At 44.2% G+C, this 13,816-nt stretch overlaps 1 protein-coding gene across 1 annotated transcript in view; it reads left to right on the top strand.

Annotated features, from left to right (window-relative positions):
• The window catches only part of SHC3 (SHC (Src homology 2 domain containing) transforming protein 3), a 173,718-nt gene that overhangs the window by 39,547 nt on the left and 120,355 nt on the right, over positions 1 to 13,816 (top strand). Inside the window, exon 2 of the mRNA XM_012653563.1 lies at positions 5,616 to 5,686. Coding sequence (XP_012509017.1) covers positions 5,616 to 5,686 — 71 coding nt within the window. The remainder of the gene's footprint in view (positions 1 to 5,615; positions 5,687 to 13,816) is intronic.

Below are 13,816 nucleotides of genomic sequence, written 5' to 3'. Positions count from 1 at the left end.
CCTCATGCAATCCTCTGGCCTTGGCCTCCCTGAGTGCTAGGACTACAGGCATGAGCCACCACACCCGGCCTACCCCTTCTTTTTACCAGCTGGGCTATTTTTGTTTGTTTCTTCCTTTTACTCTGTAGTAGTCTGGAGGTCAATCATTCTATTCTTATTTTTACAGTGGTTTATAATTTTTTTACACACATATGTAAACTTGTATTTTTCTAATGCTACTTAAAATTACTGAGTTCTGAACCTACCCCCACAAAACACAGCAGCCCTCGGTATGATCTCCTTTTCCTCTACCACCTTTCTTTTCTGTCTGTTTATCTTCCATGTTGAGATCTTCTGAGATACTGGTTCCTGATCATCATAAAAACATATCTATTTATGCATCAATAATTATTAGGGCATAAGGTGTACCTGTAACTTTTGTTGATTCTTTTCTTCTCATTGTTTCTTGCAGCCCACCTCCTCCTCTCTCTGTACTCACTGTTTTTCTGGAATGGTTCTCTCAAAGCGTGTCTGTGGGTGGTTGTCTTTCTGAATCCTCACTCTGCCCTCCCACTAGTTTGGGTGGATAAAGGATTTTGGCTCAACACTTCTCTTCTTCGGAATTTTGATGATGTTGTTTGTCTTCCTGTATTTGGTGCTAAAAGAGAACTCCAACCTTCCTTCTTTTGTAAGTAAGCTGTTTTTGTTTTTTGTTTTTCCCAATCATGGAAAGCTTTTAGAAGATTTCTGTCTTGATCCTTTTGTCCTGAAATTAGGCTGCCACGTGTTCATGAGTGGGTCTTTTTTCACATTTCTTCTGGGAGCCCTGAAAATATGAAGACTCCTCTCTCTCTAACACTGAACAGTTGATTTTTGTTGTTGTTCTTGAATTTTTCTTTCCCTCTATTTAATTTTCTTTCTCTGGAATTCCTACGAGGCAGATGTATCTAAACTCTAAGACTTCACACCTCCAGTTGTGCTCCAGCCTCTTTTGTCAGTGGGAGTTTTCTGGCTCCCTTGCCCGCTTCCATAATTCTAGAGCCCACTGACTGAGTTTTCCATTTTTACCCTAAATCAATAGATTTTCTTTCTGCCAGCAAAAAACATGAAGACATGGAATGGAAAAATCAAACTCTCATTCCCAGCGGTGACCAAAACTTTTAAAAAACGGCCATGGAATACGCTGAAGAAGAAAAATGTAGCATACAATGTGAAATTCCAATCAGATTCCAAGTAGTTCTGAAGGGTGGGGGAACTTCACTAAATGACTTTAAAGTTCTTAAGGAAAAATACATATAAGAGACAGGAATTGACAAATGAAGTATAACAATAGAGTTCAGACAAAGGTCCCCACAGAAATAGGAATTTAATATACCACAAAGTCAGCACATCGATTCAGGAAGAAATGGACGCATCATGAAACGAGTAACGGTACGCGCAGTAGCCACCTGGAGGCCAATGCTACAGCTCATTCCGTATCCCAGGTAGACAAATAAATTCCAAGTAGAGTGAAAAGCTGAATGGAAAACATTAAATAAAACACTTATAAATGAATGCATAAATAAATAAATACATATTGTCAAGATAAAATTTAGGAAAATATCTGAAAGAACTTGGGGTCAGGAAGGCCTTCTTAAGCAAAACGGGACACTTAGAAGCCATACAGAAAATGATCAACACATGCGACTATAGTTATTAATTACAGTAATACTTTTTAACAGGTAAAATGTGGAAACCATCAAAGGAACAATCATCTGATAGGAGGTTAACAACCCATTAATCTATAAGAAAAAGAATAAAAAAAGTGATAGAAAACAGGACAAGAGATATGAACTGTTGATTAATAGAAAAAGAAATGCAAATGGTCAATGAACGAATGAGAAAAATAACCTTATTAGATATGAGAGAAATGCAGATTAAAACAGAATGAGATACTTTTGCCCGAGATTGGCAAAGATTCAAAAGACTGATGCTGTGGTTATGAAGGACAGACACCAGTATGCTTGCTTATATACTGGGGTGAGCTGCTACACTGCTACAGGCCCTTGGGAGGGTAATTCAACTTTGTGAATTTGGTAGATGTTCACATACTCTGAGACACAGTGTTGGTGGTAATCATATAACCCTGAGAAGTCAGGCCCAGCCTACACAGAACTCTGCACAGGAAGTGGTGGATTATTTACATAATTCTGTGAATGCAATGGTGGTAACCACATAACCCTGTAATCTGCATTGTGGTATTCGCATAGATCTGCAGCACTGGTCTTGATCTTTTTTTTTCTTCATTTTATAATACTCTTTATTTGATGAAAGAATTTACCTTCTTTGTGTACATTGGAATATTATATTCCCTATGTATTTTACAGGGTTACAAAATGTCTTGTGATCTTAACACAGCCCTGTGACAGAGGAGCAGGATGTAATCCTGAAACTCTGTGATGTTGATTACGGTCATATTTACATGACTCTGCAGTGTTAGCTGTTATTCACATGACAGTGGTGACAGTGGTACTCACATAATTCTGTAGAGCTCTGTCACAGTGTTGGTGGTAGTGACATAACTGTGATGTCATGGTATTCACATAATTCTGCAACATTGTCTGTGGTATTCGGTTCACCCTGTGACACTGACGAGGGTACTCATGTAATGCTGCCGTGTTGGTGGTGGTATTCACATAACTCAGTGATATTGTTCATGGGCTTCATATGACCGTGACATTGGAAGCCGTGTTATTCATATAGCTGAGTGTTGGTGTTGGTGTTGATGTAGTTTTGTGTCATTGTTTGTGGTATTCATATAATGCTGCATGTGGTGGTGGTGGCATCACGTCTCTCCAACATTGGTGGAGGAGGATTCACACAATCTGAGGGATTTGTTGTGGTATTCACATAGCCTGCCATGCTTCCCCCAGTATTGGCATGATCGTGCAATTCTGGTGGTGTTATTTATTGTATCTATGATGGAGGTGATGGTATTACTCATATAACTCTACAACTTGGTCATGGTATTCACACAGCTCTGATGATAGTGACATTGGCATTAACATATTATTGCAAATTAGTGGCGGTGGTATTCATGTAAATCTGTGACTTTGGTCAGGATATTCACAAAACTCTGCATCAATGGTGGTGGTAGTATTTGCATAACTCTGTGGTGCCGGTCACAGTATTGGCATGTGGCTGCAATGTTGGTGGTGGTGGGATTCAAATAACTGCATTGGTGGTGGTGTTCTCTTAGCATTGCCACAGTGGTTGACGTATTCATGTAACTCCGTGGTAATGGTTGTGGTGGCAGTCATGTAACTGTCATGGTATTAGATGTAGCAATCCCATAACTCTGCAAAGTTGGTTGCAGCCTTCACATATCTCAGTGACAATAGCCGTGGTATTTGTATAACTCTGCCATGGTGGTCATGCTGGTATCCACACAACTCTGTACTATTGGTGGTGGTATTCACACATCTACAATGGTGGTTGCAGTATTCACACACATCTCTGAGGTTGTAAGTTGTTGGCGGTAGTCATATAACTTTGCAACAGTGGTGGTGATTATATTCATGTAACTCTGCAATGTTGCTGATGATAGTGTTCTTAAAACTGTGCAATGTTGGACGTGGCTGTGTTTACACAAATACTGGTCATGGTTTTCACCTAAGTCTTCAATGGTGGATGTGGTATTTGCATAACTCTGGGTCTTTAGTTATGTTATTCCCTATAAATACAGTCATCCTTGATATCCTCAGAGGAATAGTTCCAGGACCCTCAAGGATACTAAAATCCACGATGATCAAGTCCCTGATATCAAATGGCATAGCATTTGCATGTAACCTATCCACATTCTCCTGTTTACTTTAAATCATTTCTAGGTTACTTATAATACCTAATTCAAGGTAAATGTTATGTAAATAGTTTTTATGCTGTATTTTTTTAATGTACTGTTTTTTCTTTTCCCAAATATTTTCCATCCACAGTTGGTTGAACCCCTGGATGCAGAATGCACAGATGGAGGGCTAACTGTATACATCCATGGTGGGGCAGGTATTCATATAGCTCTGTAATGGGGGTGGTGGTAGTCACATAACTCTGCATTGTTGTTCATGGTTTCACATAGCTCTGTGACATTTTCATGATATTTACATAATTCCACAGTGATGATGGTGGTATTCATGTAATTCTGCCACATTGTTTTTGTGTGACATTTTCATAATTCTCACAGTTCCGGAATACCATGGTGGCGGTGGTGGTATTCCCAGAACTCTATGCGGTTGGTGTGCATGGTGTTCACATAACTCTGTGCTGTCAGTTGTGATAGTCCTCCAACTCTGTGGCTTTGGTCATGGTTTTCACATGGCTCTGTGATGGTGGATGTGGTGTTTGAATAACTGTGATTTTGATGGTGGTAGTAGTCACATAACTCCATGGCACTGGTCCTATTAGTCACGTGAATCTGTGATGTGGGTTGTTGTAATCACATAACTGCCGTGCTGGTGGTAGTCCCTTGCATCTGTCTCTGTGCCCTTGGTCATGGAATTCCTGTAACTGAGGTGGTGGTGGTATTCGAATAGCTGCACTGGTGGTGCTGTTCTCTTAACACTGCCACAGTGGTTGAGGAATTCATGTAACTCTGTGATGATGGCTGTGGAGTAGTCGTACAACTCTGTGGTGGTGTTAGGTATGGTAATCCTATAACTCTGCAGAGTTTGTTGTGGCACTCACATATCTTAGTGATAATGGCGATATTGGCAGTAGTGCAATGGTGGGAGTAATAGTCACATTTATGGTGTAGAGACTTAGGCTTAGAGAAATTTAAAGTTTTCCTTAAAGTTGCAAAATGAGAATGACAAAGCCAGGCTCAAATTCAGGTTTGCTAAGTAATTCAAATGCAGCCTTTTCTGTACCATACTATAAGGTTTCTTCTGGCTAAATCTAAATTTAAAGGCGTTTGTCTAAAACATCTGTACCGTCAAACTCCCCAGGGGCTTTGGAAGATAAATATTGTATCTAGTTCTTTATCTGTAACTTTAGTTATGTCCATATATTCACATACACATGTATATTTTCACGTGTGAAACTGATCAAAATTTAGCTAGATGTATGTATTTGAACTTCTGAAAATTTATATTAAGTAATGCAGAAGAGGGCTTTCTGATAAACCCAAGTAAAGCACTTTTGAGGGTAGTCTACAGTTTATTCATAGAAACCACAATATATTCATTAGATAATGAAGTTTAATGTTGATGAAAGTGTTGGTCATAAAATGTGATGTTGGGGTCTGGGTGGTGGTTTCATGGCAAATATGTGTTTAAACAATCATTGACTTAAACATTTAAGCTTTCTGCATTTTATGGTATATCAGTTATTCCTTAATATAAGTTTTTAAAAACGTTTATCTAAATTAAATAAAAATACTAATGGGTATTAGAAAAGCCCCATACAGTGCCAATCTGAACACTCAGGACATTTTCTTATGGCCGTTATTGCTTTTATGGAAACAGAACAGAGCCTCCCCACAAAATCTGGCATTAAAATGTGATTTAAGAAATGTGTGTGGCATCCCAGAATGCCTTTGTGTACCTGGGAATTGTCTCTTCATCTCAGTTCTCAGGGCTCATGATGTGTGTTTTTTCCCCTTGCAGTACTTGGGGTGCATTGAAGTTCTACGCTCAATGAGGTCTCTTGACTTCAGTACAAGAACACAAATTACCAGGTAAGCCCTCTTGAAAATGGATTCCTGTGATTTTACTGCAGAAAGGAAAGATCTCTGAGGTTAACGGCCTAGAAATCTCCAAAAGGAAAGACTGCCCCTTGGAGTGTTGATGGCTGGTGACAGAGTCAGGACTCCCTTGTCTCAAGACTTTTGCTTGTGTGTCCATGTTTGTGACATGTAGCTCTCGACAAGAGCACCTTGAAGGACAAGCTGCCCTTCCACGCTCTTTTTGAAATTTAGCTGCAGATGTATGGAGCAACCTGAGTGTTTGCGTTTGTCTTTTTAATGTGTGAAACTCTAACACAAGATTGGTATGATAAAATTAACTGAACTGTGTTCTATTTTAAAAAAGAAAATCAAGATGTCAAGAGAGAATTTTTAAAAGTATACACAGAGAATAAAATGTAGAACTGGAAGTAGACATACCCATAGGAGTAGGCATTTAGTAAACGGACCAATTCTCTAAGGTGTACGTGACTTTGAACGGGTTTTAAATATTTTCCACCAACAACTAGGGGCCAAACAACTTTTTCTTTCTCCTCCCTCATGACAGGGTCCAGACTTCTTGAGGGCCAGTATTTAAGCAGTGTTTTTTGTTTTTTTTTTAATAAAATCTTATAGTCTAGTCTAGTTCCTAGTAGAGCATATACCTTTAGAAAAATGCCAATTTCCTGTCATCTTGAGGAGGAGAACCGGGAAGCTAGAATAGTCTGTGAAATTGCTGCATTTCTGTGAATCAGGAGCTGAGGCTCTTCCAGCACTTACAGAATCGCCTAATCTAAATAGTCGCCTCAGAAAATGCATTATACTTGCTTTGTTCAGATCACTCTGTTGTATATATTTGGACTAGCAAACCAAAGTCTAAAGATTGAGCTTCAGAAAGCAATTTTTTGTAGTAAGTAATTGCTAAATTGAGGTGCATGCACCCCAATTCTGTTGTAAGTACCATTATAATACCTCCTCTTCCTCACTGAAAAAATTTATGATCAAAAGCGTTAATTTCTTTTTCTCTTCAAAATGACTTGAGATACGCAGGACGGGGACGTACCAATATCAGTGGTCTACACTAAGGAAGGAATCCACCTCCACATATTTGTAGAAAATGGTTCACGAAAATTTCAAAGTCAAAGGAATGATATTTTTAATTGAGACCATTAAGAGGAGAGTTGGAGCATTTCCTTAGTCAAGCGAGCATTCCCCTCACCCATGAAAAGGCACACCCAGTGCATCGTGGGCAGAGCACTTCCTCAGTGCCTGGGGGAATTACGGGAACTGCATGACTGTCCTCAGTCTCCCATGTAGAGGCTGTTTTTAAAGGAATAAACAGTCAATTAGGAAAGAGCTGTCAACCATTTCTACTAAATCCCCTTTGTAAATGCTAGGATTTCTGAGATGATTTCATGGCATTTTAATTCTCCTGATATATTTATTAAACATCCACTGCGGCTGTGCACACACTGCATGCTCTAGCAGCATGGGCCGTCCTGCCGTGCCAGGCCTCCTGGTGTCGGGGAGAAAGAAGTGCGCACAAATGATTGGGAGGTATCTGAGGGGCACAGACCAAGTCCTGCTCCTCTGGGGTGGCGGTAGGATGGGCTGAGGGAACAAGTGAATAACTTCACTTTTCTCTTTGATGGGGACATAACTGGGCACCGTGGGGTAGAACCCAAATAGAGAGAAATGATAATAACATTGCAGAAGAGAGCAGTTGGAGCAGACGCTGGTTGGTGTGAGGTTTCGATGTCTTTCTCCAGTCCCATTCCGTGTAGGTTTCACTGAAGGTGCAGCAGCATCATGGGACAAATGGAGCCCCTCGCGGGGAGGACCCAGACCAGTCGGAGGCAGCTGCACGGATCTGAGTTGGGCCACTGGGTTTCCACGCTGCTTGCTGTGGCTACAATGCCATTCTTGGACTTAGGAAACTTGGTGCTGAATTCTAGTTGTACCAGAATCACCTTAGATTTTATTGCACTTTTTGAAAGCTACCTTTTCTTGTCTCCAGGATGCCTTCTGTCTCTTGCGTCACTTTTGTTACGTGACATGTTTCTTACTTTAGTTAATAGCTGGAGACCAAGTGCTAAATCAACAGGAGAAGGAAGCCAGTTGTGTCCACAAGAAGAACACCCAGTGTGTTTTGTGGACGTGGCACACTGTGGTGACTGAGTGTTACACACGCCTGCGATTAAACTCCGCCGCCAGACTGTGCTTTACACACTCAAGCTATCTTGGAAGGTTGCAGGGAAGTCTACTGTTCTGATTAAGTCATATTATCTAGGCACTAGGAAAACTGGTTTCCGAAAGTCCTTTTATAAAAATATATTTTTATGAGTAGATAATTAATCCCTACTTATTCTTTCAATTTAAAATTTTAGATATAATTTAAAAATTCAGATACAATTTGGAGACTCTGAGAGCTGTACCCTGTCTCTTTTTGTCAGGGTTGGTTTAGTTTCGTGCTGTTCCTGGCATCTGAGTTTAAATTGATGGTGATGCTTTTGAAAACACCAGGCATGGATTACTGATGTCTTACTAAAAGACGATTTTGAAAGAACTTAGTGAAGTCACCACTGATTATGTAATTAGTGCTTCGGTAGCTGCGAAAAGCCTCAAATCCTTAACACCTTGGGCCGAGGTGCTTGGTGACTCATTCACTCAGTGGAGCCCACTGTTGTGTGGAGTCAGCTGGCTGGAGAGCCCAGCTCTGCCGATGTAACCCCAGCCCCTCGACTTGCACACCTAGTAAAAAAGGTTCCAGAATAAAACCTACCTTGACAAGATTGTTGCTAGAAATCAGTCACCATATCTGATGCCCACAGCACAGGGCCTGGCAAAGGGGGAATACACTGTAGAGCAGCAGTCCCCAACCTTTTTGGCACCAGGGATAGGTTTTAGGGAAGACAATTCTTCCACGGACTGCGGAGTGGGGTGGGCAGCGGAGCTCTGGGCCCGGTCCCTAACAGGGGGTTGGGGACGGCAGCTGTGGAGTGTTGCTCAGTCCTGTTGCCGACTTGTATTTAACACAGTGGGCACAACACTCCAGTGAGGCTGAAGTGGAAAATTCCACTGACAAGTCTCCACCCCTGTCATCTCCCCTAACAGCTGTCACTCTTGCTTCTGTAAACTGCTTGCGGCAACTCCCCTACCAGGCACCAAGGTGGCTCAGGACCCTGCCCCGGCTAAAGATAACCTCATTGTAACTGTGCCCCACTTCCTCCCTAAACAAAATGTATAAAAGACTGCTACACTCTTTGTTCGGGGCTCAGAATTTGGTGGCGAGTCCTCTGCGAGCCAGCCGGTGTAATAAAACCTGTTTTGCTGTACTTCAGCGTGCCTCTCGGTCTGTCCCCGGTCAATCTTGCTGTAACAAGGTGAGTGGCCAGGAGCACGAGAGCAATTGAGGTCACGTAGGTAGATGGTGGCCCATGGGTCAGGCTGCTGATGGGTAGCACAGAGGAACACAGGCATCCAGCCTCTGTGAAGGCTGCGGGACCACAGGCACGCACTCCAGAAGAAGAAATCACTTCTGCAGAGAATAGTTGTGTCCCAGTGTGCCTTGGCCACCAGCCTCAGCACAGTCTTACAGAGGACGGATCCCCTGAGCTCATGTGTACTAACAGTGTTCCCTGTCAAATATGGCTTTGGAAGGTGGCATATGAGACCCCCCGCCTTTGCAGGTTCACAGTGCACACTGCAATATTAAAGGCTGTACAGAAGCCCACTGTGGAGAGCAGTGAAACTTGGCTGTCCTCGTGTTTCCCACACTTGCTCAACTGACTTGAGGGAACTGCCCTCCCCTCCCTCCTCCCTCCCTCCATGCCTGTGACACCCCCTGGATGCATGGATTTCACCCTGCTGTGCGAACTCCAAGGGGCTTGAGGGAGGTGTTACCCTGGGGTAGGTGGGGGCCCCACTCAGGGGGACCCAGGCTTCCCAGCTGGAAGTCAATCAGAAACCTCTGCACTGATCTGAGTTGGGCCATTGGGTTTCCACGCTGGTTGCTGTGGCTGCAAATGCTGGACATCTGCTGCCCTGGGCTTCAGTCTGACTGCCAGAGAGCCGCTTGTGTGGACCGTGTGTGTGGACCCTGAGAATTCCTCTCCTGCAAGTCTCTCATTTCTAACAGAGGGATGATTGGAACTGTGCTAGTGTGTTTCCTGGATGAGTGGGACAGGATACGTTACATGGTGAAGATTCCAGGGGAGACAGTGCTTCAGGGTCTGAGCACTTTTGGTGGCCATGGAGTGCCACGCCCCTGGCCTGTTGAGCGCCCTGAGGGCTGTGATCTCTGTTTAGAGAGCCCTGTGGGGCCCAGCTGGAGAGGGATAGGAAGCCTCTGTATCACCTAGGTCACTAGGCCTGGCACAGCCTTGCCTTCTTTCCCCATTACTTTGACTTCCTCACCTACTTATTTTTATTTTATTTGTTAGGGTTGGTTTAGCTTTATGCTTTAAATGCATGTTGAATTTGTCTATTGTAAGAAGCCCCCCAGCCACTTTTAGAACATGGAAAGCCATAAATAAATACACAAGTAAACCAAGAGCACTCAGCAAGGTGGTCTTCTCCAGTAATAAATGCAAAACTCCGGCGTGGATTTTGGTTCTTAGCCATACCCGATGCCTTCCTGCACTGCTTGGATGCATCCGGTAACTGTTTAGTTTGCTTTCCGAAAACTCAGGGTCATGTGCACACGTGCACCCAGATGGGTGTGGCTTTGCTACACCTCCAGGGGAGCTGCAAGTAGATTTAGGATACATTGTTCAGGGCTCAATATAATCCTTCTTTTTCAAATTGTGGGAAGTGAACAATTGAATCCATTTTAAGTGTGTTGTTTTCCTCATTCTCAAAGCCATCATAGTTTCCGGGGGCCTGGAGAGCCTCATTCATCTCAGACTCCCATTCGGCCGCCAGCACAGCCCAATGAGGCTTCGCTCCCAGCGTCTCACTTTGTACACACAGACGTGAGGACTCTGCTTCAGAAATGAGGAGTCTGGAACATTCTCCAGGAACATGCATAAAATTCTCTTAGTTTGAAAACCAAAATCAAAACCTGTGAAAAAATGTCTTCCTTTTGGGAAAGGTATGGAGACGTTTATCACTGGCGTGGGCGTGCGTCGAAGTTGAGAGCGCCGGCCCGGCCAGCTCGCAGGCCCGGAGCAACGAGGCGCAGGCGCAGCCAGACCCACAGAGCGGGGTGACGGAGCCTGAGAGACCGGAGTCTGTTCTGTTGGACCTGTCATGGGAGGGCCTTTGGACAGAAGGTAGATGAGTGACTGTGAGATCTTGGCGTGAAAGTGCTGAGCGTTCGGGAGCCGCAGGCTCTGAGGTTGCGCAGAGGAGCAGGCACCCTGGCGTACGCAGAAGAAGGGAGCAGGGCCCGGAGATGTTGGAACTGCGGGTTCTGGTGGGAATCGCAGCCCAGCGTGCAGGGGCCCTGTGCACAGTGGCTTTCATCTTCAGCTGGAAGAGGACAGGCCAGGCGAGACCGCAGCGCAGCTTCGCCCCTCTGTCCACCCTCTATTCTCCTCCAAGAGTTCGCTCGGAAAGCTTGGCAAAGCTCGGCTCTGAGGGAAAAGACAGTCCAAGGTAAAAACTTTCCCCATGCAATCCTTCAGCTCCATCGAGCCCCGGCACCCTCACCCGTGCGCATTCCTCCCCAGCTCCAGTGCATTTGGTCTCGTGTGCGTGAGGCTGAGTGCGCGCCCTCGTCGGACTTCCTGCAAGAGAGGGGCCGACCAGGCTGCGAGCTTGGTACTGTGACCTGAGCGGGGACCTCCTCCACCCACGAACATCCACCGCGACCCCTCTGCCTCTCTCCTTGGACATTTCTGTGTTGCATGGACATTTAATCACAAGTTCATTTGGGGATTGAAACAATGTGTATCATGTGGTTTTAAGACAAGTTGCAGTTACTAACAAGATATTTGTGTTGTTTATAGAGGATTTCCTAGCCTCAGGGCACGCCAGGCTGGGAGAAGACGGACATCGAGGAAGAAGGGCAGGTAAGACCAGGGCTCCTCAGAACTCAGTGAGGATGCATGCTACTAGATTAATTTGAATTCGTGAGGTTAAACAGACGTCACTGTGGGAACGCCCAGTACAGGCGTGGTGCAGGGAAGGGACCCACGAGCCATTTCCTTGATCAGATTGAGGTACACGTGTCTTAATCAGCATTCTCCCGGCAGACCCTGAGACTCTGGGAGGGTACGAAGGGAGCACGGATGGGGATGGGCAAGGTGAGTGGGAGGGAGCATCATCAGTGGAGACATTCTGAGCAGGGTCCCCTAAGGATTTGCTACATACAGTTAGATCATCGCATTTTCTAGAGCAGTGGTTCTCAAACTTGAGCGTACATACATCACCTGGAGGGTCTGTTACAGTGCAGATCGCTGAGCCCCACCCGCAGGGTTTCCAATGCAGCAGGTCTGAGGTGGGGTGTGAGAATGTGAATTTCACCAAGCGTTCAGAGGATGCTGATGCTGCGGTCCAGGTACCCCACTTTGAGAACCAGTGTTCTAGGCTTCTATTTTTAACTTTGGAATCATTTGCAACTACCGTCTATGAAACCACAGCTTTGAAAACGATGCTGTTTATTTTTTTCAAGTGATCCCACTCATCCAGACATTGTGAAAATGGAGAACATAGATGAATTGGTGGCTGAGGATGGTTTAAATAGAATCCATAAAACGAATCAGTGGTGTTCATTCCCATACTCTTCTTAGGACCATCTGGCAGGGTGCATATTTATAATCCTCGTGCCAGAAGCACAGTTGTGTCACAGTGTACCTCTCTGACTGCTCCTTTTCCGTCTCTTTCTCTAAGTTCCTCTATCCCCCAAATACATCATTCCATAAGGATCCCTTTGCTCTTGACAGAGGCAGCCTCGGATAGCAGGACTGGAGTTTGATTATGTGGGGTTTTGTCTAGGCTCTAGGACATTCCAGCTGTGCGACCTTGTGGACATAACTTAACGTTCTCTGTATCTCAGCTCCTCATATTTGAAATGAGAGTCATAATGGTACCTCCTCCTTCATACGGTTGAGAATTCACTGAGTTAACATCTAAAAAGCACTTAACATGCTGTCCAGTGCATGGATGGGCTCACATACATTGGCTGATATTGATATTCTCATTTTATTATATCCTCTCCATCTTGGCAATCTTGCTTCAAACAGCATTTCCAGGTGCGTTAGTCACAGCTCTGCCTCTGAATTTTCTCTTGCGGTCCAGGCCTGGATTTCCGGCAGCCTGCTGGTCAGTGTCTCCTTGGCAACACTCCACCAGCTGCGGAGTCCTGAGTCCTGCCTCTGCCACGCCTCGCTGTTTGGTTTCCTTCCTACCGCTCTCACCTCCATCACCATGGTGGGGTTCAGCTCGCATCTCTGAATTTGTGTTGCAACTGCAATCCACGTGGCCTCCCAAACTCGAAATCTTGGAGTAGGTTTCATCTCATCTTTCCCCCTTGTTCAATAACTAATACTTGTTGCTTCACTCTTGGAAGTTCCTTAGTGACTTCTCTCCTTTTTCCAGTCTCTCTGTCTTCTTCAGGTTCCTTTGTTTCTGCCAATAGGTTAATGTGCCTGAAACATATTATTCCTTCTTAAACTTCATTGTTATTCCATTACCTACAGAATACAATAAAAAGTTCTTAGCATTCGAAGTTCTGCTGGACTGGCCCCAGCATACCTTTCCAAATCCGTTTCTCACAGCTCCTCACTCTGATTCCTTGGTATGTTCCGCACTGAATACCTGCTGCCCATTCTCCTGCCCTACCGTCCCTGCCCCAAGGCTCGATATTCAACCACAGACTACTTACTTTTGCACTTTGTCTGAATTCATCTAGAGACTCTGACCTCATTGTACATTGTACTGGACTTTTAAAGACACAGACCATTTTTCACCTGCTTTAAAATACTTAACATCCTCCATAGGCTCTTGGAAATTTCGATTTTAAGCAAAACGATGTGCAGCAGGTCCTCAAAAAATGTCATTTCCTTCAATGTAATTTTGCTATACTGTTCATGAGAAAAGAATTGCTTTCCTTATACATCATTTCACTTAAAGTTGCAGTTTCCAAGAACCTATTGATGGCGTTAAGTGAGGACTTACTGTATCATCTATTGTAAAACACTT

This window comes from Propithecus coquereli, unplaced genomic scaffold (assembly GCF_000956105.1).
Source record: "Propithecus coquereli isolate 6110/MARCELLA unplaced genomic scaffold, Pcoq_1.0 Scaffold423, whole genome shotgun sequence".
Lineage (NCBI taxonomy): Eukaryota > Metazoa > Chordata > Mammalia > Primates > Indriidae > Propithecus > Propithecus coquereli.
The sequence above is the reverse complement of the archived record's forward strand: the minus strand, read 5'-3'. Positions and strand labels throughout refer to the sequence as shown.